At 35.0% G+C, this 27510-nt stretch overlaps 1 protein-coding gene across 4 annotated transcripts in view; it reads right to left on the bottom strand.

Moving 5' to 3' along the window:
- The window catches only part of PTPRT (protein tyrosine phosphatase receptor type T), a 704411-nt gene that overhangs the window by 492182 nt on the left and 184719 nt on the right, over positions 1 to 27510 (bottom strand). For all 4 annotated transcript variants that reach the window (XM_039323711.1, XM_039323714.1, XM_039323712.1 and 1 more), the window contains exon 2: positions 7321 to 7446. In XM_039323711.1, the coding sequence (XP_039179645.1) occupies positions 7321 to 7446 (126 nt within the window). The remainder of the gene's footprint in view (positions 1 to 7320; positions 7447 to 27510) is intronic.

The raw sequence follows: 27510 nt of genomic DNA, 5'->3' as shown, positions 1-27510 counted from the left end.
CAGAAGGTCTCTCCTTGAAAGAATCCACTTCCTCATTTGCCCTTCTACCATATTGACTTATCCCCTCCTTTTGGCGCCCAATTTATATAAGTGCTCAGCAAATGAAGGCAAAGCATGGAAATAAACACTGCCTTAGAGAACTTGAAGAGAAAATATATATTCAGTGACAAAGCTTAAAGCCACAAAAGTTGAAGCCTTTCATCAGGAAAATCGAGAGCTTTGTCATCCCATTGAAAAGTTATTAATATATTATTGATATTATATTGATATATTTATTGATTAGTCAAATGTAGAGTCTGAGCTGAGAGAGAGTGACTGGCCCAAGGTCACCTAGCTGACTTTCATGGCTAAGATGGAACTTTAACTCAGACTCCTATTTTCTAACCTGGTGCCATAACCCCTGGGCCAAACTGGCATGACTAAATCAAGAAAAAAGCAAGCAAGGAAAGAGGGACTAGCATTTTATTTGACTTCCCCTAAAACAGTGCTTTTTAGGGGAGAGGGAGGAATATTAATAGAGAATTCATTGAAAGCGAAGGTAAGTGTGGCAAGAAAATCAATATTGGTTTCTTAATCCTCTAATTAAGCCATTCTTTGGTTTCCAACCCTTAGGAATCTATTATAAAAACTATTTGCTTATAATGATCAAAAACAAATTATCCCAAAAGTTCTTTGAGTTTGATAATGAAACCACCTAATCTTTCTTGGTTTTTTTGTGATTTAATGAATAAAAAAAAGAAAGAATTGAATGTATTAAAAGCCAGTCAGGCAACCAGTGATAAAAAAAAAAAACAGTGCATTGATACACTTGTATCATTACAGAGGAATTGAAAAATCCCACAAGGATGTAGTAGAATAATATGCTTTGTTCCAAGATTTATTTTTTAAAAGGTTTATATTAAATGTATTTCGAGTTAATTCTGGTTCAGCATCTATAGTTCATCAAACAAAAAAAGAAACAAAAATAAAGCTACATTCTTTAGCATAGGTAACAATGATCCTTGGAAGAACAGTTTGGATATACTTAAACCAAAGACTAGCATGCTGGCTGAGGAATTCTGGGAGTTGAAGTTCATGGATCTTAAAATTAGGCTACTTTTGACATACTAAAAATATTGTGTTGGCTGGAGAATTCTGGGAGTTGAAGGTCTCACTTTTTAAAGTTGCTGAGGGTCAGAAACATTGGCTTAACCAAAGAGCACTCATACTAAAAATAAGAATAAATACATCTCATCATAACAATTCAAGAACACACATTACAATTTATATGCAAACAGTGAACAATCTTGATTTTTAACATCAATGGTGTGATGTAAGTTGACACAATTCTATGCTTCTGTAAGAGCTTCTAATTCCTTAGAATCAACTTCTAAATAAAATCACATATTAATTTAACTTTTACAGGATTTATCTCTAAAAAGTATCCAGGAAAGTGCTGGGTTTCAGTTATTGCCTTTAAGGACTGTTTTGACAATGATTATTTGCAACACTCAAAGGTGAGGGAATTCACTGGAGATGTTTAAACAGAGGTCAAGGATACATATTAGTGATTCTTATCTTGGGTAAAGATTGGGTTGGAGAATTTGCAAGATCCCTTTCAATTCTAGAGTGCTATGATTTTATAATAACTAGAAATATTTAAAATGATTTGATTGGAAGAGTATGTTAGCAAAATAAGGCATAAGCTGTAGGATGGTCTGTTCTTGACCAATGACTATTTTTGATTTCATATCTAGGGACATGCTATGATGGAAACTGAAGTAGTCCTTTGTAGATGCTGTAGATGCTTGTGGTTCAATAGATATTAAATGCTGAATGAACACTGCAACACCTTTCTGAAACTTATGTATAATCTTGACACTAATCTGTCAGAAGAAATTTCTTCCTCAGGCAGAAGTAAGATAAGAATGTATCCTATTCCTTGTGTTGCTTAATTCTCTATAGTCCAGCTTCTTATCCATTAATTTTAAAATGATGCTGCTACTGATACATCCTACTATATGCATATTATACAAGTCTCCTTTCTCTACTGTCATTTGAAGAGCTTTCCATCCTGTAGCATAAAACAGTTCAACTGCTTATAAATTATCAAAAATGCAAAAAATATTATTTTTATAACTAGGAAGCTAAAGTGAGGCGGTCAACCTTTCCAATTATCTGACTTCGTGACTGAAATAAACTTGTCTCATTTGTAACAATGGCTTTACAAGTCAAAGTAAATTCATCACTAAGGCAAACTTTGTGGATGGGTTGTGGACTTGTTCAATGTCTACCTGATAAGATATAATAGTATTGTGAAGTTTGGAGAAGCACTATAGAGATACACTGTTTTCCAGGCATCTCCATCAAATGACCTGAGAAGCTATACCTGTTAAATATCTGTCTGGATATAATTCTTTCCAGCCAAAATTTTATTTGAATAGTTATGGATGTTCAACATCTGCCTACCCTAGAACTTCACTGGAGGCCAATTATTACTATTATTGTTGAATACACAGAATGAATAACAAGAGGCAAAGCTGTACCATGGAAAATATAGCAACATTCAATACTTCAGCATAGCCTGTTTCTTTGCTTTTAATTTTCCATGGGTGAAAAGTTAAAAATACAAGGATGGAACTCAATTTTTTTCAGATGTTGTGCTTTAAATAAGTATGATTTATCAACATTTAGTAGTCAATTATTCACAGTTAAGTAAATACATGACTCCTCTGAAGTTAAGAAAAAAGTGGCATTATTTTTCAGCATTGCAGTTAATACTAGAATTTTAGTTGCCAAGGTGCTCTTTCAACCTTCTTTCATGAATGAGGATCCTCTTATCGGCAAGAATTCATTCTACTACAAAGGTCTAGCAATTGATCCTCCATCCAAGTGGTTAAGTCATTTCGATGTTCCCCCAGCCATGCAGCAGCTGCTTATAGATAAGTGAATCCCACAAGCCTCCCAGCAGAATATCTAAAAAGACACACAAGCCATGTCATATTGGCTAACAGGCAGGCAGATACATTTCTAAATTGACAATTAAAGTAAAGAAGAAAAAAGATTCTTGGCACATACAGAATTTCTAAGGATTAACAATAAGAACCAAACTGGAAGACAAAATACAAGGCATTCCTGTTTACAGAGTTGAAACACAATAGGGGAACTTTTTATGATTGAGGGCCACACTTAATTTCTTTCTTTTCTTTTCTTTTTTTTTTTTGAGGGGAAGCCAAGTCTGCAATGGATGGGGTGATGATACAAAGGGAATCTGGACGTTTCATGTCACATTTATTGGCAGGAACATAATTTTCATATTATTTTTAGAGTTAAGGATTTTTTCATTTAGTTTTCATTTATTAAACAGTAATAAACCTATTTTAGCATTTACAATATATTTTTATGACTCTCTCATCAAAGTGGAAGCTAAACAAATAACTGATTTTGGGGATTTGTGCTCCTGGTGCTTTGGGCTCTGTTTAAAAGAGGCTGGGATTTTTAGGCTGTTCCTCTTTACAGCAAATACTTTTGCTATATCATCTTAAAACAGAAGTGTATAATCTGATGTCCTGGAGATACCAACAGCCTTCTAAAATATTGTCTGAATCACCTTGAGCCTCTCCAAAAGATTCCATTAAATTATACTTTTTAAAGATACCAAAAGAGAAATTATAAAAACATGTATATGTTGCAATTGTGTTAAGGTTAAAAAAAAGGTAAATGGTAAAGATTTCCCCTATCCAGTCATGTCTGACTCTAGGGGGTCGTGCTCATCTCCATTTCTTAGCCAAGGGAGCCAGCATTGTCTGAAGATGCTTCCATGAACATGACCATGGAAGTATCAGAGGTGCATGGACATTGTTACTTTCCCACCAAAGTGGTACCTATTTATCTATTTGCATTTATGTGCTTTTGAACTGCTAGGTTGGCAGGAGATGGGACAACAACAAGAACTTACCTTGTCATGTGGTAGTTGAGCCTGCCCTCAGGAACATTCTTCTTACAGAGATTTGGAGAGTACCAACCATTTTGGTTTTTAGGAAAACCTTGAAGACTAGTTATATGCCTGGGACTAGGGTCTTGAGCGTCTGAAAGGTCTTGTTTTCTGAATATGCTAATATCTAGTAATTCTTGGCTACCATATGTATTTAATTCTTCTTTTCGAATTGGGTTTATAATTCTTTTTAAATGATTCTATTATTGTATTCCACCCAGAGTCATTTGCTTGAGATGGACAGTCATACAAATTGAATAAATAAATGAATTCTCCAAAAGCTAGCACTGATACCAATAAGACATTTGGACAATATATACATAACCCGAACTAGACTGTTTCTCTGTGTCATATAATATATGTGGGTATATGCATAATTCTCTATTTATTTATTTATTTATTTTTGTCATATTTTGTAGTATATATCAGAGGTGGTGACCCTTTGAGAACTGAATGCAATGAAATTTCATTTTAATGTATGCTGATTAGTGTACATTCAAAGTGATAATAAAGTTATTCTGTTCTTATTCTATTCTATTCAAAGAAAACAAACACAGATACCTACCCTAATCTTAACTTTTCATCTTTGCAAATGTGTATTCAAATATATTGTTTCTCCCCCATATATTAACTCTAATTCTCATTGGACTAGTCAATATGCATTATGCTGTTTGCACTACAGTTGTTCCCTGTTTGCATTTTATGCAAACATATGACAAAATGTTCGGATATACAGATGTATGTATGTTGGAAATTAAACTGTACTTTCTTGATACCAAGAAAGATCATTACCATACAATTTGATTTTTATGAAAACTATATTTGATTCTCAGACACTTGAAAATATTTTCCATTATATTACATTCTGGAAAATGCTCAACTGATTTGGTTAATGCTGTGGATGTCTCTTAATTTGCCATCTCATGAAGAACTATAGCTATGGAGCGTGCTGCATGGCAAAGAGATAATTTTATGTGAATGAAAAGACACTTACTCTTCTGATTATAAGATATGCAATGAGGATATAACCCTGCTATCTATCTTTGAAAAATCATTGTTCTAATGATGAGAAAATAAAGTAATTTTTTTCTATTTTTAATAAAGATTGGGTATCTTTTATATAGCTATTGATAGTTACTATATGGATGTTTTTCTTTTTTCTATTAAATATTTTTTTTTCTTTCTTTTTTCACACTTAGTATATTTTATTCACCATAATATCTAGTTTTTTTCCCCTGACTATATAACTATTATTATTCTATTTTTTCTGGTGGTGCTATAGGTTGTCTTTCGTTATTACAAATTAATTAAATAATACTGTTGATGTTTCTAAAGTAGCTTTCTTGTTTTCCAAGATTATTAGTTCCTTAATAATAAAAAATTGCTTTGGGAATTTAGAAATGGCAATACTGTTTTCTAGAAACTTTGCAGATAATTACATTTACCATTAATCTTATTTTATTCTGTCAGGTTTTTATAACGCAGCTGCAATCATAACTAATACACTTCAGTTTTTGTACAAATATTTGAACTAAATTTTATAATATCCTAAACGATTAAACTCAAATAATAAAATGTTTTATTCAATACATACCATATAATATAAAAGCAGCTTACATCTATCATTTAAGCAATTAAACAAAGAAAACAAAGAAAATAAGCAAACAAAACAAAACAGAATTAGCTGTTCCAGAAACTTAAAACTTTGGCATGGGAACAACTGCTAAGGGTCACTTGTTCTGGTAAAGTCAAAAAAGCAGTAGTAAAGGAGATAAACCCAAAGTTCTGGAAAAGCACTGTACACATAAAAGGAAACCAACTAAAGCAAGAAAAGAAATTCTAAAATGAAACCAAAGGAATGACAACAGCTAATCACTCCTATAAAAATAGTACAGTATGCACATTGCTGAAATATTTTGACAACTTCAGGTACCAAATTATGAGAGACACCACTATAACAACCTCAGTCAAAAGTCACTCATGCATATTAAATTTAACTTTCATAAGTATTTCTGGAGATGTTGACATAATTAGAGCAAAGGCCCAGAAAAGTTTGATCACTCATGGTACCAGCATTGAAAAAAAAAAGTTCTTTATTTTATGAGGATGTATTCAGTTAGAACCTGGAATGTAAGCAGTATGGATCAAGGAAAGTTTTAAATTATTAAATGAAAAGGAAGCATATCAAGTGGACTGTTTTGGAAAAAGTAGATCTGTTACTTTAATTCTGATTATTACTTCATATATTTGGGCATGAAGCTATATGATGGAATGGAACGTCAACAATACCTACTGCTAATATTTTTTCAGTTATAGTGCAATAGATGACAAGATCCTATTGATAAGAATGAGTAGATATTCTTCTACTCAAAGGTAATCATGGTAGCTAATGGTAGCTAATGAAGGCAAGTGGAAGTAAAATAAGTTTGCAAGGCTACACGGAAATATTTACAAATAAAATTATAGGATAATATTTGAAATAATGTTATTCCAGAATCAACTCCACTAGAAAATGAGGTTTGATGGACAATGAGCAGATATTAGAAAATGGATTCAGCAGAAAGATAAAAGTCAAAGAATTATAGGACTATTTCTGGAAGAGCTCTGGCTTAATGGGAATGAAAAGTCAAGATGATAAACACTAACCTTAAATTAACTCTGGATATTATAAATTTAATAAATCATATAAAGAGTGAATAAAATCCAAACACATATTAAAACAATTAAATCCTGGTTAAAAGAATTAAACAAAAAAGGGGGGAAAGCTATTCAATTTGACTTCACAAAAGCTTGCCTCTGAGGGAAAAAAAACCACTGAATAGAGAATGATAACCTCTCTAAAGAAAAGTGTCAAGTAGTGAAAATATCGTTTCTTTGAACCAGGTTACTGGCAGAACCATTAAAAAAAAAAAAAACCAAAAAACAAATTCTTCTAGTGGATCTCAGTAAGGCATACTCATTCAAGGCCATTTAGAATTTTATAACAAGGAATTTGAACTATGTCCAGAAACAGAAAGACAACTAAATGAATGAGATTGACCTTGATTATATAATTTACATTTTGAAACTTAAAAAATACACATTAATGTCACCATCAATACACATTTTTGTTTGGAAATCCAAATTAATACACAATAGAAAGAAATCACTGAGAAACACCTGAAAATGTGTATATTCTGATTGTCATATAATGCAAACTGTTCTAACTATGGTGTGCTAATTTTTATAACTTTCTGTAAAATTGCATGACAAGCTTATCATTTTATAATCTCATCAACCTGTATTTTATAACATTAGGATTTTAAAAATGTTTCAAGGCTTTCTTTTCTACTATGCTCTGTACTTACCAGTAGGGACAGCTGGATCCATTGTTGGTTTTTCCCAGGTATTAATCTGCTCCCAAGTAAATCCATTGGTCCCTAGTGCCACGCTATAACCACAGTTACTGTAATGTTCATCAAACGAACAACCACCTAAGGAGAAAAGAAATGAATAAATACTTCTGACATAATTACTTCTATATCATCATGTTACTCCATTTAAATCACTGCCTGTTATACAAACCCTACAAGGTAAAAATAAAATAAATTTCTACTGCATTAGGTTCATGCAGTTGCCTTAAGAGAATGTAGCAAAGATTTCTAGATTTTTAATGCATATTTGGAACATATGGAATTACCTTTTTAAAATTTAATATTTTTGGTTCCTTAGATTACTTTTTGAGCCACAGTGTTAAATCTTTATAGTCAAGAGAGTGGTGTCATATGTCAAGCATTAACCTGAAGATTTGTGTTCATGTCTCAGTTAACTGTCCTCTAGGCATTGTACAGTAAAGCCTAATGTTAATAAAAGATCCTGTACAGTGGAAGAAGACAGCTTCATCTTTGGATAAGCAGCACATTAAAGTTTGACATTCTTCCACCACCTTCATTTTAGTTAGTAAATGTAAAGGCAAGAATGTTAATTACAAATGTTTCAGATGTATCTTTCTATGATCAATTCTCATTCCTTTCCTGGATTCTGATTGGCATCTAGTTGGCCATTATTAGATGTAGGACCAGATAGGACTTTTGGGTCCAACCCTATTTTCACAGTGACCTAACAAATCTATGCAGTAAATTTATATGAAAATCTGAATGCAGTAGTTTTCCTCCATGATCAATTATCACAACTGTAGGAGGAAAGACATCTTTGTCTACAGTAGCAGCAGAAGGTCTCTGATAGCACTTTTTCAGACTAATAATTTTTTATTAGCAGGCATAGACTTGTTGGGAGTCAGACAGCCTATAAATTCAGTAGATAAATAAATAAGCAAGCTTGCTTCATAAGCTACAGGCTTCTTCCTAAGATGCATGGAATAGCAACTGATGTAGGATTTATATTGGGATGAGAAAAGGGGAAGGGCAAGGAGAAGAAAAGTTATTATGAGACAGATTAATTTATAAATAATTATGTGTAAGAAACCATTTTTTCTAAGATATTTTGAGACAGCCTGAGTTCAGTAAACTTTCATTCACTGGTATGGTTAAAGTCTCATTTTTCAAAAATGAACACTTTGAGATCTGCAGTTGTATGCAGGACAAATGGACAAAGTTGGTGCAAAAGAATTAATGGACATAGTGTTGTCATCAGAACCTAGAATCAGGATAAAGTAATATCAGAACATTTCAACCTCCAAGAACACTGTTGCAGATCTCCCTGAAGAGTGCAGAGAAAAAATACAGTGCATTGCCAGAAGATATAAGTCCTCCTTTCTTTTATTTTCTTTTTTTTTTACAAATTTTATTGGTTTTTTTAATTTTTACATCAAGGTGCTTAGGAAACAACGTGGTGATGGGGACATCAATCATCCAAAAGCAAAATCATACATATATAATTCAGGTTAATTCATTAAAAGTTCCCTCTCTATTTCCCTCATATAATATTACATATTCAGATTGATACATTTCTAAATAGAGTTCAATCAATCAAATCAGTCATCAATCACATTCCAGTTATAAAGATCCAAATCCTGTTTTTAAGCTTTACTAATTTACAATTACCATATTCCAATTAGCCTTGAATAAACATATTATTAACACTTTGGGTATCCCTCATGTCCCTTTTCCCTAACATAATAATTATATTTAAAATGAATATATTATTTCAACAATAACATTCTTATATTTTCCACATGTAATCTATTTCTTAATCTAATAAATCATTTATTGATACCATTTCGTCTTTTATCACAAATTCCTCTTATTCTCCTTCTATTACAAAATAATTGTCTTACTTAAATAAAAGTATCAGTCCAAAAGTTATATTCCTATCTATTAAATATATATTCTATCAATCCTCCTTTCTTAATAAATAGAGGGAAGGCAAGCTACCTTAGGGAAATCACTAGTCTTTGCCTTTGTTGTATAAGCCTGCCTAATGTGTATAAGAAAAAAAATCATAACAGAATGCATCCAACCCACCATCCCAATTCCTTTTCTCCCCTAAGAAATGGTTTTAATCATCGGACATGGTAATTATAATATAATTTGCTTCCTCTTCCCAAAAGACACTCAATATGAAACTCTTTTCACTCTGTAAATTTCAGAAAATACATAGCACAAATTAGTATTGCTGAAAGAAACCACTGACTTGTTCTGCTATGTTCAATGCCAAGGATGGGCTGAATAGAGATGTGATTTGACCTCTTACTCCTTGCTGAGAGCCACATGTTTGATCATACACAATGTAAGTAGCCTAGAGTGGCAGTCCATTGTTATTGGACAACAAAAGTGTGTCAACAGAAGGGCCCTTCAAGGTTTCTCAATTCAGAATTCACCATCTGCTTTATTTTCTGTAAGAAAATAAAACCATTCTCTCATACCTATGATGTATTCTAACTGTGATTCCTTGATGCACAACCCATTTCTTTCTCTATCTGGTGAACTAAAACTATTTCTGGCTGACATTTCCAGGAATTAAAAAGAAAAAAAAAAAAACCAATTGCTCATGGCTACTTCTTGTAGCTTTTGAGGAAAAATAATTATGAACTTTTTCAGACGGCTGGTGAAATTTTGAACAAATGAATTAATCAGAAACTGCACCAGAAATAGAGGAGAAAACACCCTCAGAAAAGAGATAGGACTGGCAATTATGTTGCAGCTTTATCTTTTATATGCTAGGTTGAAATATTTTAACAATAAAATATTTTAATAAATAAAATAAATGTGCTATTTAAATTTATGTATTTATTTATTTTTAAAAAACCATATGGCTCCCAGCTCATACACAATGACTCATTCACAGTTAAAATGCACAATTTAACCCCACACTACCCACCCCCACACCATGGGGGCAATAACAGAATTAATCAATTTATGGGGTCCCAAGTCCACTGACAAAACTATGCCTTCAAGACTTTGGAGAAAAGCCACAAGGTAGGGGTCAATCTTATCTATGGGGAATGACATTCCAAAGGGAGGGACCACCACAAAGAAAGCCCTTTTCCTGGTCCCACCAGATATACTTACTTGGGACCTGTAATGCTTTCCTGCTCTGGTGGGCTGGATAAATATAATTGGGGAGAGGCACTTTGTCAAATAACCCAAGCCTTGTAGGGCTCTAAAATAGATAACCAGCATTTCATATTGTACCTGGAGCCAAATCAGCAACCACTGCAGCTCCCACAAAAGAAGAGATACATATGCAAATTTTTTCTTACACAAAACCATGTGAGCCACTGCCTTCTGAACAAACTGAAGCTTCCAGATGCTCATGGCTGCCCCATGTAGACTGTGTTACAATAATCCCAATGGAGGGCACAAAGGTGTGTCAAAGACATATCCAAATAGAGGGTGTTTGTTGTTTATTTTTTACTTCCTTGTTGTTGTTAATTGCGAAGTTGTGTCTGACCCATCGCGACCCCATGGACAATGTTCCTCCAGGTCTTCCTGTCCTCTACTATCTTCTGGAGTCCATTTAAGTTCACACCTACTGCTTCAGTGACTCCATCCAGCCATCTCATTCTCTGTCGTCCCATTCTTCTATTGCCCTCAATCTTTCCCAGCATTAGGTCCTTCTCCAGTGAGTCCTTCCTTCTCATTAGGTGGCCAAAGTATTTGAGTTTCAACTTCAGGATCTGGCCTTCTAAAGACCAGTTGGGGTTGATCTCTTCTAGGAGTGACCGGTTTGAATGCCTTGCAGTCCAGGGGACTCGCAGGAGTCTTCTCCAGCACCATAGTTCAAAGGCCTCAATTCTTTGGCGCTCAGTTATGGTCCAACTTTCACAGCCATACATTGCAACTGGGAAAACCATGGCCTGGACTATACGCACTTTTGTTGGCAGGGTGATGTCTCTGCTTTTTAGTATGCTGTCTAGATTTGCCTTTTTTTTTTTACTTCCTAGTAGAATCTAAATTTCTGCTATTTTTCTGACAACTTCACATCTTATTAGCGAATACTAAACTATTTCCCCCCCCCCTTTATGGATTACTGCCTTGTCGTGACGAAGGGGCTTGTGTAACTCAATGAAGCTATAAGCTATGCCATGCAGGGCCACCCATGACAGACAGGTTATAGCAGAGAGTTCTGACAAAATGTGATCCACTGGAGAAGGAAATGGCAAACCACTCCAGTATCTTTGCCATGAAAACCCCATGGACAGTACTAAAAGGCAAAAAGATATGACGCTGGAAGATGAGCCCCTCAGGTCGGAAGGTGTCCAATATGCTACTGGGGAAGAGCAGAGGGCTAGTACTAGTAGCGCCAGAAAGAATGAAGCGACTGGGCCAAAGCCGAAAGGACGCTCAGCTGTGGATATATCTGGTGGTGAAAGGAAAGTCCGATGCTGTAAAGATTTTTTCTCCATAGGAACCTGGAATGTAAGATCCATGAATCAAGGCAAGCTAGACGTAGTCAAAAAAGAGATGACAAGACTGAACATCGACATCTTAGGAATCAGCGAACTAAAATGGACAGGAATGGGTGAATTTAACTCAGATGACCATCAGGTATACTACTGTGGGCAAGAATCCCTCAGAAGAAATGGAGTAGCCTTTATAGTCAATAAAAGAATAGGAAAAGCAATACTGGGATACAATCCTCAAAATGACAGAATGATCTCAGTTCGAATCCAAGGCAAACCATTCAATATCACAGTAGTCCAAATCTATGCCCCAACCACTGGTGCTGAAGAGGATGAAATTGACCGGTTCTATGAAGCCCTACAGCACCTTATAGAATTAACACCCAAAAATGATGTCCTTATCATCATGGGGGATTGGAATGCTAAGGTAGGAAGCCAAAAGATAACCGGAATAACAGGCAAGTTTGGCCTTGGAGTACAAAATGAAGCAGGGCACAGGCTAATAGAATTTTGTCAAGAGAATACGATGGTCATAACAAACACTCTTTTCCAACAACCCAAGAGACGGCTCTACACATGGACATCACCAGACGGTCAACATAGAAATCAGATTGACTATGTGCTCTGCAGCCAAAGATGGAGAAGCTGTATACAGTCAGTAAAAACAAGACCAGGAGCTGACTGTGGCTCAGATCATGAGCTTCTCGTTGCAAAATTTAGACTTAAATTGAAAAAAGTAGGGAAAAGCACTAGGCCACTCAGGTATAAACTAAATCATATTCCTGATGAATATACAGTAGAGGTGACAAATAGATTTAAGGAACTGGATCTGATAGACAGAGTGCCTGAAGAACTATGGATAGAAGTTCGCAACATTGTACAAGAGGTAGCAACTAAAACCATCCCAAAGAAAAAGAAATACAAGAAAGCAAAATGGCTGTCTGAGGAAGCTTTGCAAATAGCTGAGGAAAGAAGGGAAGCGAAAGGCAAAGGAGAAAGAGAAAGATACACCCAATTGAATGCAGAATTCCAGAGAGTAGCTAGAAGAGATAAGAATGCCTTCTTAAATGAACAGTGCAAAGAAATAGAAGAAAACAACAGAATAGGGAGGACCAGAGATCTCTTCAAGAAAATTGGAGATATGAAGGGAACGTTTCATGCAAAGATGGGCATGATAAAGGACCAAAATGGCAGAGACCTAACAGAGGCAGAAGAGATTAAGAAGAGATGGCAAAACTACACAGAAGAACTATACAAGAATGAGCTTAACATCCCAGATAACCACAATGAGATGGTCATTGACCTCGAACCAGACATCCTAGAATGTGAAGTGAAATGGGCCTTAGAAAATCTGAGCAACAACAAAGCTAGTGGAGGTGACAGTATTCCAGCTGAGCTATTCAAAATCTTAAAAGACGATGCAGTAAAAGTGCTACACTCAATTTGCCAGCAAATTTGGAAAACTCAACAGTGGCCACAGGATTGGAAAAGGTCAGTTTACATTCCAATTCCAAAGAAAGGCAATGCCAAAGAATGTTCAAACTATCGCACCATTGCACTCATTTCACATGCTAGTAAAGTTATGCTTAAAATCCTACAAGCTAGACTCCAGCAGTATGTGGATCGAGAACTACCAGAAGTACAGGCAGGATTTCGAAGAGGCAGAGGAACTAGAGATCAAATTGCCAACATACGCTGGATCATGGAGAAAGCTAGGGAGTTCCAGAAAAACATCTACTTCTGCTTCATTGACTATGCAAAAGCCTTTGATTGTGTGGATCACAACAAATTGTGGCAAGTTCTTAAAGAGATGGGAGTACCAGACCATCTCATTTGTCTCTTGAGAAACCTATATGCGGGTCAAGAAGCAACAGTGAGAACTGAACACGGAACCACTGATTGGTTCAAAATTGGAAAAGGAGTCCGGCAAGGCTGTATACTGTCGCCCTGCCTATTTAACTTATATGCAGAGCACATCATGAGAAAGGCAGGGCTAGATGAATCAAAAGTTGGAATTAAGATTGCCGGGAGAAATATCAACAACCTAAGATATGCAGATGATACCACTCTAATGGCAGAAAGTGAAGAGGAACTAAAGAGCCTCTTGATGCGGGTGAAGAAGGAGAGTGCAAAAGTTGGCTTGAAACTCAACATTAAGAAAACCAAAATCATGGCATCCGGCCCTCTCAATTCCTGGCAAATAGATGGGGAAGAAATGGAGGTAGTGACAGATTTTATTTTTCTGGGCTCCAAGATCACCTCAGATGGGGACTGCAGCCAAGAAATTAAAAGACGCTTGCTCCTGGGGAGGAAAGCTATGGCAAATCTAGACAGCATTCTAAAAAGCAGAGACATCACCCTGCCAACAAAAGTGCGTATAGTCCAGGCCATGGTTTTCCCAGTTGCAATGTATGGCTGTGAAAGTTGGACCATAAGAAAGGCTGAGCGCAAAAGAATTGAGGCCTTTGAACTATGGTGCTGGAGAAGACTCCTGCGAGTCCCTTGGACTGCAAGGCGTTCAAACCGGTCAGTCCTAGAAGAGATCAACCCCGACTGCTCTTTAGAAGGCCAGATCCTGAAGTTGAAACTCAAGTACTTTGGCCACCTAATGAGAAGGAAGGATTCACTGGAGAAGAGCCTAATGCTGGGAAAGATTGAGGGCAATAGAAGAAGGGGACGACGGAGAATGAGATGGCTGGATGGAGTCACTGAAGCAGTAGGTGTGAATTTAAATGGACTCCAGAAGATGGTAGAGGACAGGAAGACCTGGAGGAACATTGTCCATGGGGTCGCGATGGGTCAGACACGACTTCGCAATTAACAACAACAAACTATTTTTTGAAATTGTCATCAAGTAACATAAACATTGTCAAACCTACAGATCCCAGTAACATAAAAAATATTTTAAAAGAGGAGTCTTAACTGAAGGTGAGAAGAAAAACAGTTCAGTAAATATAGTGCAGGTATATTTGTCCCTGCCTGTTTTCCATGTGTAAAAACATAAATATAAATGATATTGGATGATATGCTCTTCATGAACATATGCAAATCCCTCCTTGATAAGAAGATTCTTGTTTCAGTTAAACTTCTGGGAAAAGCATTCAAATTAATGTATAACTATTAAAGGTAAAGGTTTCCCTGTCCAATTGTGTCTGATTCTAGGCCATGATGCTTATCTCCGTTTCTTGGCCAATTGAGCCAGGGTTGTCCAAAGACATTTTCCATGGCTATGTGATCAAATGGCTATACACCAAAGGCACAGAGAATGCTGTTACCTTCCCACTGAAGTGATACCTATTAATCTACTCACATTCGCATTCTTTTGAACAGCTAGACAGGCAAGAGCTGGGACAAAGAAAGGGAACTCATCCCATTGCATTCTGCTTAGATCTTGAACCCGGGCTGTCAGCTTTCCCCGCATAAATATTAATAGACAATAAATGCATAATGCAATTGAGTGAAATTTTACTAAATCAGTAGCAATCATGGCAGAGCAATAAACAAAGCTGATGTATATGAAAAGAAGATGCCATTAGAAGATTGGAATTAGTAGATTGTTATCACTATGGTCATGATAGTCAAATCCCAAAATGGTAATAATCTCTAAACAATGATTGCAACTTTCATTCTGGAAATTATCTTATCAGCATATATTCCCAGAGCCGTTGATCAATTGCTTGAGATCTACTATTATAGTAATAACATTATTTTTCTATGGATTTCAAGTAGTCCAATGACTCTTGCTAAATTCCCAGGAGTAGATTGTTTTAACAATGTAATTAAATGTATCTATATCAAGTCAATATCAATATCATAACGTGAGCCAAGAAAATAAAAAAAGAATACAACAGCATTATCTTTTCATGAAGCAGATAACTGCTTAAGATATGAAGAACACTTTAATAACAGAACACTTTTTAACATTAGCTAATGAGGAATAACATTGGTACAGTATCTCAATTATAGGCAATCAAAGGATTAACTGATTTTAAAAACATTAAATAAAGATCCATAGCATAGGTAGGGTATGCATGTATATAGGAAAACTTTCCCTATCCTATAAACCTTGAGAACATTATACAAAAATGGTCACTTTTAGAAAAGACCTTTTTTTCTTTTACTCAAAACCTGAATGTTTCTGAATGTTTGTTCAGAAAATTATGACCACTTTTTGTTTTGTTTTTTGGGCAATCACAGACAATCCCATTTGTTACCCCACTTAGAGGTCTGGCATGTTTTTTTTTTTTTCTTATGGGTGTATATGCCTTATCTGCAGGGAAGGAGAAGAGAGCAGATAGTTTTATGAGCTTCCCCCTTAAAAAAGAATTTGTGGTTGTTTGGTAATACCAAGATAAATATATAAACATAAGTAAAGGCTTGTCCAAGAAACATTCACATGTCTATCATTCCATACTGGCCAGATGGTTTTCATTAAGCTTCATCTTCCATTTTTCCTCCAGATCCATATAGTAGCAAATGTAGTACTATTACATATACAGTACTTTTTCCTCCAATTTTATCCCCATGTCATCTCTGTGAAATGGGCTTAGCTAAAAGATAGTAACTGATCTATACCACAGGTGTCAAAGTCGATCGCATCACGTGATGTATCGAGATGTACCGGGATATTTTTGCCTTTGTGTACCTGGGGTGGGCGTGGCCTGCTCGTGACGCATCCGGCCCGCAGGCTTCCAGTTTGACAACACTGATCTATACTCATCCAGTGAATTTCTGTACTCAGTGTGGCTGGTCGTCTTTAAATATTTTAATCACTGCACAATACTGACTTTGGGCAGAATACAACTTTTGGCAGTGTGTAGCAGATGAAAACATTTTTAGAAAACAACCACGCATGTGCAATTTAAACTCCTAAACCTTTCAGCAGGTATGTTCATAGGTTCAACTATTCCTATATGTATGTTCATGTGAAATTTATTCATATTTACTTAGTATGGAAGCTGGTTCCATATTTTAGTTGAACAGAAACAATACATGCATACGTGTCCATCACATTTTGGCTCAGTCAACCTTGTCATTCTCTATATATTTGACTGCATCATGCATATTATTTGAGGTCTCTGCCATGATCTGCAGCACCATCTGCATTCAAATAGATAATACAGGTAGTCTTCAAATTATGGCCACAATTAATCCCAAAATTTTGGTTGCTAAGTGAGACAGTTATTAAGTGACTTTTTCCCCATTTTATGCCTTTCTTGTCACAGATAAGTGAATCACTGAATTTTTTAAGTTAGTAAACATATTGTTAAGTGAATCTAGCTTTCTCATTGACTTTGCTTGTCAAAAGGACATAAAGGGTGATCACATGATCACGAGATACTGAAACCATCCTGACAATGAACCAGTTGCCAAGCATTTGAATTTTGATCAAGTGACCATGGGTATGCTGCAACAGTTGTAAGTGTAAAAAATGGTCATATGACACTTTTTTCAGTAACATTGTAACTTCAAACAGTCACTAAATGAACTGTTGCAAGTCAAGCACTACTTATATATTCATGCCTAAAACAACATGCCTATATCACCATCAAAATTATTCCTTATACATTTATCCATAAATGCATTAAGCAACCAAAGAAATATTGTACATCCTACTCCCTTCAGAATGTTGGGCTATTTGTTGCATGTTCTATTTACTCTTACTCATGCTTTAATAATATATTTTATCATATCAAACAACCAATCTTCAACTCAGTACTCATGCAAATAAATCAACACGTTTTTAATAAACTTTATTTCTCACCTTTGTACATTTCTCAAAAAGCTGAACAGAAAAAAAATCATCTGTACACTGTACACTCCATCCTGATATAAAACCAAACCCTATTTGCTATAATTGCATTCACCTCTTTTACACTTTTGATCAAATTATAGCAAGTCACTATTCCAGACATGTTTAACAGATTTTAAATTTCTATTCTCTCTTTGTAGGAAACTTTGGAGAGGAAGTAGTGTTGTATTACAGTTTAAGTGAGAAGAGGCAACCCAGATCAGATGTGACAATTGTGGAAATGGAATGGTTCAAGAAGACTCCATATTACTGTAATTAACTTACTATAAGTGAGACTAGAAATTTACAGTTTTCAAGACTGTTTTTATCTCAAATTAACATCAAATTTCTTTCTGAAATCTGTGTAGGTTGTGTTTCTTTGGTTTGCAATTGACATACTCAGTTTTTCCCCCTTTACATAGGAAAAAAATAATGGTTTCTTCCAAATGTCCAACAAAGATGCAGTCTTTATAGAAGTAATACTTGAATTATGATGGCAATTGGGATCAGAATGTCTGTTTTTAAGCGATACAGTCATAAAGTGCAATGTCATATGGCCACAGTGCTTAGCAACAGCAATCCCAGCAGTCCCTATTGCCAATATTAATTAAATTCCACCAGGCATTCTCCCTGTTCCAAGCCATTCCTAGTTTAGTCTCCCCCAGCCTCAAGCCTCAGTAGGGTAAGGGACTGCTCTTTTGCCTCCTGTTTAACTGCCCCCACCTGCCAAGCCTCCCATCTCTGTCATTTTGGAAAAACAGCATTCCTTGGCAGTACTTGAAGTCCCTGAGCCTTTAGCAGTCGCTGACAGTCACCCCCTCCCACTCCTAACCCTAACCCTCTACTTCAGCCCCCATGCTACTGCCACAGTTCTCTGTTATATTTCATTCTGTGCTGATATAAATCACTAACCAAGTCTAGTCAGCATGGCCAGTGATGACACAGGCTGGGAAAGTACTTCAGCAGCATTGGTTGGGGAGAAGGTATAACTTTCATAGAACATAAAATCATAGTGCTAGAAGAGACCTTGGAGATCTTCTAGTACAATCCTCTGTTCCAGGAAAGATTGGTCAAATGGTTTTCCAGTCTAATTTTGAAAGCCTCCAGTGGCCGAGTGCTCACAACTCATAGTACACCATCAAACTACTTTTTTCCTTTTAACTCTACAAAGAATCCAACTTTGGGGAAGTGTTATGTTAATAAGTCATTGTTATTACCTATTACAACATATCCTGATAAAGTTGCTTGATTTATTTTGACATCAGCGGTGTCTTTTATTTTATACCAAGAACTCCACTACTCTAATAATTTTAACCAAAATAAGAAACAAGCCATCTGGTCTCCCAAGAGGCAAGAAAAATGAACAACTTATCTCTCAGAATTAAAAGAAAAACTCAAAAGCTCACAGGCCCATTGCAAGCTCACAATAATCATTATCATGACAAACACTGAAATAATCCCCATTTTACATTTCAGACTAGTATCAATGTTACCGCTTTTTTGAAATATCTTAATTCATTTTGAACAGACTTATTATCAGTTATTGAAGCTTGCCCCTGTGTTAAATGTAAACTGGTCTGGCATAAATTGAGAGCTTCCTTTGAATATATAATTGAATTTGCAGAACTGTGTGTTGGGGATACATAGATCTGATAAAAATGACCTCACACCAATACATCTAATTCAATAAGTAAAATAAAGGAACTGCACATCCCAATTAGCTTTTGATTTTTTTTTTTTTTACTTTAACAGATTCAATTAGTGGATTTTTTTTGTAAATTCATCCAATCTCAAAAACTCATAGACTAAAAGAATTCTAAACTGAAGGAGAAATTAAGTTTGGAAAGCTGGACTGATTGAAAAATGTGCATGTCCAAAACAAATGTAACAGCGATTATTATAACAATAGTTTCTACTGCTCTAATAGAAATAATGCAATGATGTTTGCACTCCTGTTTTTTGTACTGTACATATACTGGAACCTTAATGGCTCACTTATTTGTTGGGATCTACTTCCAAATGCATTCTTGAGGTTATTCTCTTGTAAGCTAATACTACAATTCTGGAACCTTTATGGGCAATGTCCAAAAGCTTTGATGGATAGTGATGATTGCTGAAGCTTATTTTAATGGATCATATTTTGAGGGGTCCTTGGTCTCTCTGAACTTGGTTGTTTTCTTGCAGACTAGCACTGATGATATTACCTAGTTTAGGTAATGAAATATCTGCAACAAAACAACTAAGCTTAGAGAGCACCAAGGATCCGTCATTTTAATCCTGAACTACAAATATTCTCTTTTATTGAAATCATACTTTTCCAAAGTACAATGGAAGTTCATCTTGCTACAGTCTAATGGTCAAATGCTTACCATCACAAAACACAGCCATGTATAGCAGAATGTTTGGAAGGGGTCTTTACTCATATTAGCTTGTTGCAAGAGTAAGAAACAGGTTTATAATAAAGATAGATAGATATAAACCAAGGACCAGATACATTTGGGCATCACTCATATGTCCAAGAAAAATACCTCTGCCACATTTCATTTTTGCAACACATGTTCTCTCAACAATGAACCTGTATATCTAAAAACAATGGTGAGTTAAAGTTTGACAACATAGAAATGAGTAAAAAGCATATATTAAACCAAGCTTTGACAACCTGTTGCTTTAGGGACATAACCAATTAATAAATCTCTCTTTTGTGGTCTCCAAGCTTCTTTCAACTACAACTGCTAAAAATCATTGATGTGTTTTCCTTTCATTTTGAAGCAGAAATGACACATCAATTATAATATATGTTAAGCCATAAATATATATTAAGCCTTAAATTGTAAAGTGTGGTAGACTAAAATGAGATTGTCTTTCACCAAGACAATGTGACACAATTACCACATTACAGCATAAACTCAGTACCTACTATTTTCATATCATTTTCCACGCTCTGCCATGTACCTGATATAGGCAACAGATCTGGAATATATATTTGGGGAAGAAGGCAGCAGCTGGAAAGCAGGAGGAAACAGAAGTTAGTTTAAGGGAGACTTCTGGTCTTGTGTTGTAGTCACATGGCAAAGGGATTGCATAGTTCCACATCCCACGGCTGGTTTCGCCCTACCTGGGGACCCTAAATGGGTCTAAAGTTGCCCCGGAGAGATGACAAAGAAGGACTCCCCCAATGATCGCAGAATGATGGCAGTTGATCCATTTGATCTGGGAAGCCCTCCAACCTGACAGCAGATAGGATAGCTACACTTTGGTGACTAGCCCAAGCTACCAGCAGCCAAAGTCCAAAAGTACTAACCAGAAAAACTGTGAACAGCATGCTTGGAACTAGGTGAGAATATTGATCTTCTCTTTCCTATTTTGTAACTGATTTCCTGGAAAAGATCCCCAAGAAACAAAAAATCCTCTGTAAGTGAGAAGGCAGGGGACCACACCCACCTTTCCATAGATGGAAGTGGTGGATTAATCTTTATGGGGGACAGAAATATATTGAAATGTAGTTAATAATACTACAGTCTGGATAAATTTGAAAATTATGAAACCTGTTAAGATTTCACATCTGAAAGAGTATTGATGAAATTATAAGAAACTAATTCTTTGTTTTAAAAGTTGGAAAATGAATTGCTACTGACATCTAGTGGAGCATTAGAGCATAAAACTACAGCTGCATTCACACAGAAATTGGTAAGATGCCCAGAAATAGAGAACAACTTGTTCCTTTGAACCTCAGTGATTTCTAGCCAAGCTGGGAACAAAGGAAAGAAAATACACTGGGCTATCTACTACAGAGTGAGAACTACATTTGTTTTAAAAACTGTTGATCTTCTGGGATTATAAATACTTACAGAACTGTGATTTCTAAGCTTAAGAATTGCTTGCAAAGAAAAACCTTGACTTTTGGCTAATATTCTAGGGGGGAACTTACTGGAAAGCTCTTAGGTGGCTAAACATTCTGGACTGCAGTTTTGGCTGGCTGATAATTGTAAGACCCCTAAATAGAAGAACTGTTACAAAATACTGCTTTTAATGGTGCTTTGACAATTGGAAACACGTTGGATTATAAAAATCATATATAAAGATCAGAACCATATAAGATTTGGTTGTTTGGACTTTAAGATTGGCTAGTTTGACAAGGCTAATCACAGAGACTATGGTACTGGTGAAAGACTATCTGGAGGGGGGAGATAAAATGGATGTTGCATACCCATCTAAAAGTGACAAGAAACCACACCTGATATTCCCTCCTAAGCCTGGAACATCAGAGATCTGCAGGAGCACTACTGCAAGACAAGGCAAATGCATTCCAGAAGGAAATGTATGCAATGCTGTGACAGATTCAAATGACAATTGTATCAAACCATGATGAGATTAAAAACAACTTTGATGACATAAATGAGCACATTTCTAATCTAAACTTATAATTAAAAAACTCTCAGAAATCGATGATAAAGAATGAACAAACAAATCAGATAACAGAACATAAACCAGAGGAAAGTGACCCAAATAGAGAAATTACAAACCAAGAGGACCCAATTTATTACAAACAAAAGAAAATTTGTAAGATTTTGTTACAACAAAGGAAATGCAAAATATATTTTATCTTTCAGGACTTTAAAACAAACTTGAGGATAAGAAAGAAGATTTAACAAAATGGATGATAGAGCTGCCAGGAGAATCATTAGAGTTTGGGAGACAAAAAACACATATCCTACTTAATTTGTCTTTCTTATTCCCAACAAAATCACAAAAGTACAGGAAAAATCCTCAGGCAAGCTGAACATACTGACTTGGAAAGCTACTTGGCAAAAGAAGAAGGCTAGAATTAGATTCAAGAGATTTAATTCAACTTATCAGATAGAGTACTATATGATTAAACACTTGTTTGAATATGGTTAAAAGAATAAATATATTTTGGATATAAAAGGGCCCTACAATAAGAGGGATAAGATATACAAGTAGTATAGTACCTTTTATAATATATGAAATGTAAAAATATAGGGATGGTATATGTGAATGAAAAGTTTAAATATTTAAAGGTAATTAACTTTAAGAAAATCATGATTGATAAGAATGGTTTGAATACTGTATTATGATTCAATCAGTCTTGTGACTCAATCAGTCTTGTGATTAAATCAGTCACAAGATCAGCTGACCACACAGGACCTATATAAATGAACAAGACACTTCATCCAAAAACCCTGCTAAAGATGTTATCTAGTTTGGTAATGAAATGTCTGGGAGCTAACAACAAGCTCAGAGACCCCTGCCAAAACCTACAACCTGATCTATGAATATTCTCAACAATTTCTAACTTTTGTCTTTGTTAAGTGACAAAAGTTAACTGGGGCTTACTGGATGTCAACACTACTAAATCGGATGTTCTTGCTTTGACAACATATGGAGATGCAGCCATTTTCCTTCTTATGTTTTACTCTTAGAATTAGAGTTAGAATTAGATGATACTGGGGGGGAGGAGGAATGTGCATGGGAGTTTAGTTAGACATAACAATATTGTAATTAGTGTGAGAACCAAGGTTTTTTGAAATAAGAGAGATAAGAAAAGGTGGGTTGAAGAACTGGAGGGAAAGTCTGCATTTCAGACTAATTGGAGAATTGATTTATGACTGTTAATTAGAGGAGGAAATTGTCCTTTGATACTATGTGCTCAGGGGAGGGGAATTCAGATTTTGGCTTTGCCTATATACGTGCCAATGCTATGCTACTCGAATAAAGATTCTTTAAGGTAAACAATGCCTCAAAGTTCTTTGAAGAGTTTCATCTGTCGGAACCATGACATTGTATGTGTACTGTAGTTTCTCTTTCTATCTCCAAAATATCTCAAAGTATTCTATGTTAATATGCCTATTACTAATAAGATTGGAAATGATGAAAACAAGTTCTTCACTCACAGCATCAGTGGAATTCTGTCTTCTAGAACTACAGTGCAAACTGATATAATTAAGGAAAAAGAGCTACATTCTTGATCTCTTTTGCTATTCATTTTCTCCATAAACAATTCAACTATTTCCTATTAGATTCTCTTTTTCCTTACCCCAATCAGTATTTTATTTCTTAACACAGATTAATATGCCACATATTAATCACATTGATATATAGATTTCTAAAAAGCACAGGCAAACTGTTTCACCCTTAGAACTATAGTTTCAAGTGCTCCAAGTTTCAAGGATGAAAGACAATTCAAGAATTTTGTTCTGATCTTATTAAAAGCTGGCCATTCACCGTGAGTGCTCTAATCATAAAACAAAACTTGAACTTTGCCAAAACAGGCTGTTATGATTGACCTCAAGATTGGCTATTTATATATTCTGAGATTGAAATCAAGGATATGTTGTTTGAAAGCATTGTCTCTTTTTAAATTGTAAAAAAATACCTAAGAGTTTGATCAAATAGAACCCAGTTTTCATTTCAGACTGGAAAACAATTAGGAATAACGAAATATAATTAAAATTAAAAATTTAAGGAAAAGAAACAACTTAAGAATCTAATATTATGAAGTTGTAACTTTTGCAATTTTTCCCGAACATTTTGTAAAATTCATTTGTAATACAAATATACCAATCCATTTAGTGATGCTTTTCCATATTACATTTAAAAAATCCAGATTGTCTGGAAATATTCTATTCTTGTGATCAGCAAAAACTTAGTATTATGCCAGGCAAACATTACTAATGTAATGGATGACAGATTCTGTGTGGACTATCCAGAAACTTAATTTCACGCCATTCTATTATCAGAGGCAACTACAAGAGCATGTGATTATATTATTGCAATACAGTACCTTTACTGCCATCTGTTCTACTTCCAGACAGAATATGAATAATTAAAGTTCAGATTATGATCTATTAAGCTGTATAATGATTAGGAGTCAGAAGATACGAACCATCACATTCTCCTCTGCTGGTTTGCCCAAACTTTAAAAATCTTGCAAAAAGATTCAATTTCAATACCGCCATAATAATAAAAAAAAAACCCATTTGATGGAAAAAGGAGAAAAACTTAATAGCAGTTTCCAGCTTTGGAACTCACTGCTAGTGGAATTTTTTTGTTCCTCAACCAAATGAAAAGAAATATTTTTCAGGCAGGCATTTCACATTTAATCTGATTTGTCTCCCAAGTTAAGTTTTAATCAATTTCTTGTTATTTATGTACCTAATTATTTTTCTATTTTCTTTCTAATTGCTTCATTTATGTTTAATTCTAATTGTATTTAACTGTATTATTATTATGAGCAAAACTACAATGGAAAAATGGATATATATATATTTAATACATTATATTTTATTATATAATAAAATACACAATATATTTGTGGGATTCTTGGCTTTCTCTAAGTTTGGTTGCTTTCTTGCAGATGTTTCATTACCCAACTAGATAACATCAGCAGTGCTAGAAGGGAGTGGAGTTTACTCCCTGCTTATATACAAGTGGCTTTCCCTGTCAGTGTTAGTGGGAGTATTCTTGATGGTTCCTTGATTAGTCTGTTATATACTGAGCTGATAATTTCTGGATTAGAGTATTGCTTACTGCTTGGTATTAATTTCTGGTTGCATGGGTGTTGTTTGCTGGTCAGGAGATGCTGGGATTTTTTTTTAAAAAATACCACCTTTTATATTTTTATATACTGTATTTAATGGCCTTTATTGGTATTGGCCTTTCCAAGCATGTACAAATTATAATAATCGTAAAGGGAAGTACCCAGCCATATGAGTCAGTGCTTCTTTGGAGCTGATTTCCTCAACCAGACACTGTCCAGGTGTGTTGGATAGAAATGCACATATTGGCTAAGGTATAAAGTTACTACAGGATGATATCATGTTTTGTATATAAGCTTATTCTAGTCTTGATCTTAGATGGTTTCTATCAGATATTGGGAAAGAGTACAGACACAAATGCAGAGGTAGGGATAGATGTCAATTTCAGCTTCTTTCTCTTACTCTTTCAGACAAATGGATCAAGTTTGGTTTGTCAAATTTGTGATTTCTTTTAAAAATGTGTGTGTGTGTTTTGGTTCCCATTTTTCCAAATATTTTTCCATTTTTTTGCATTTTTTTCTAGCAGACAGAGTTTTTTGGAATAATAAATGCATCATTTGCTATTATTATGTGTTTCTGAACATATATTTGGTGAAATCATTCATCATTATACAAGTTGCCCTTATACAATTTGATATAGTTTTAAAATAATCAGTGACTTGCACTAAAAAGTACAAAAGGTACAAATGTAGAATAATTAAGTCATTCTATGTATATCAATTCAGTCATGTGAAATTAGATAGGTTGCATTCACAGGCAACTAGAGTGCTAGAGGTCAGTTCTACCTTCAAACAATTTACTCTTTAAGACCAATGAAATAGACCCATATGTGCTGTTTGACATAGGAGTATCAATCCTGTCAATTAGCAAAAGTCAGCATTGTGCTTTGGTTCCTAGCTATGACATATAGCAAGGAAGTTAGATAGCTGGCTATGATCTTTACCTTATGTTCTTTGATACAATGAACATAAGCATCAAAAGCCAACAGCTTTCCTTACTCTCTATATAGTAACTGCATCAAAAAAGTAGTTGTTTTGACTACAAGCCGCATTTTTACAATTTGAAGATTTGGAAAGTGATATGGATTAGGCAAAGAAAAGATCTGTACTGCATCCCTATTAGTGGGACTATACATACACATGCACATATTTCTGGATTTTCTCCCTTTAAGGAAAGTTCTAATGACTCCTTCTTCTAATAGTTTTTAGAATCTCTGATTAATTAGCTCTAACATGCAATATATTTTAGAGCCAGCTAGCACTAATCTCCATAAATGTCAACTATATCTTTCTACATTGTTAAATTTCAACAAAAATACTTATTGCAGACACTTTTTTTTAATGGCATACCATTAATTGCAAATTTCAACTGTACTTTTTCTTTTAAATATGGAAGTGATCTAGCAATAACCCCAGTGGGATGTGACATGTGATATATTTAATGACACTGAACCTCTGTTATAACTGCAAGTTGATATATATATTTATTGCTGAACCATTAATGGTCTATAAAGACTTATGAATCCTTATTTGTGTTTATCAAATGCATCCAATTAAATCTGTACTTACTGAAGACTGCATTAGTTTCTCTCAACCTGATGCCCTAGAAATGCGTAGACTTCATATTAAGGAATTCCCTGCCCAGCATTTATATCCTGAGGACACTGATACTTCAGGCGGATAACATATGGAAGCTACCCAGCTTGGGCAAGGCTGACTTATAACCAAAAAACACCCTTTTTTATGGCTTGAAGAACATTATGATTGCATTTCATTGAGTAGAGAAACTTATTATGTTTTGCCAGCCCTTGTATTTTCAGAATTGTTTGCGTCATCAGAATTAATAGGAAAAAGGGAATTTGCACATTGCACTGTCTTCCTCTGTTCATAAAATTAATAGCCTATAAATGCTTTTAGATCATAAATGGCCAATTTATATATGATGTTATGGAAATCAATTATGTTGTGCTGGAAGACTGCTTACTAGGAACTGAGAGTAGTAAATGCTACTAGGTATACCTAGAAAAGCAGATCATAGTATACAGCAGAATAGGACCTGAAAATGCAATACATATGTTTAAATGGTCATACTGGACTGTGAATTTAGTTTATAAATAGTGTTTGAGATTGTGTTCTAAGTAGTGTATATTTGTGCATGTCTATGTCTGCATGTTATGTCTATGTGTGTATGTGTATATGTATATGTATGTCTATGTTTATGTGCGTATATGTATGCGTATGTGTATGTGTATGTGTATAGATCAGCCTGACTACTTGCTACATACTTCTTAAAATAGTGTATGTGTGTGTATATGTGTGTGTTTAAACAAGGGATAAATAAATAAACA

The sequence above is a fragment of the Crotalus tigris genome, unplaced genomic scaffold (assembly GCF_016545835.1).
Source record: "Crotalus tigris isolate CLP2741 ecotype Arizona unplaced genomic scaffold, ASM1654583v1 scf7180000024281.4978605, whole genome shotgun sequence".
Classification (NCBI taxonomy): domain Eukaryota; kingdom Metazoa; phylum Chordata; class Lepidosauria; order Squamata; family Viperidae; genus Crotalus; species Crotalus tigris.
The sequence above is the reverse complement of the archived record's forward strand: the minus strand, read 5'-3'. Positions and strand labels throughout refer to the sequence as shown.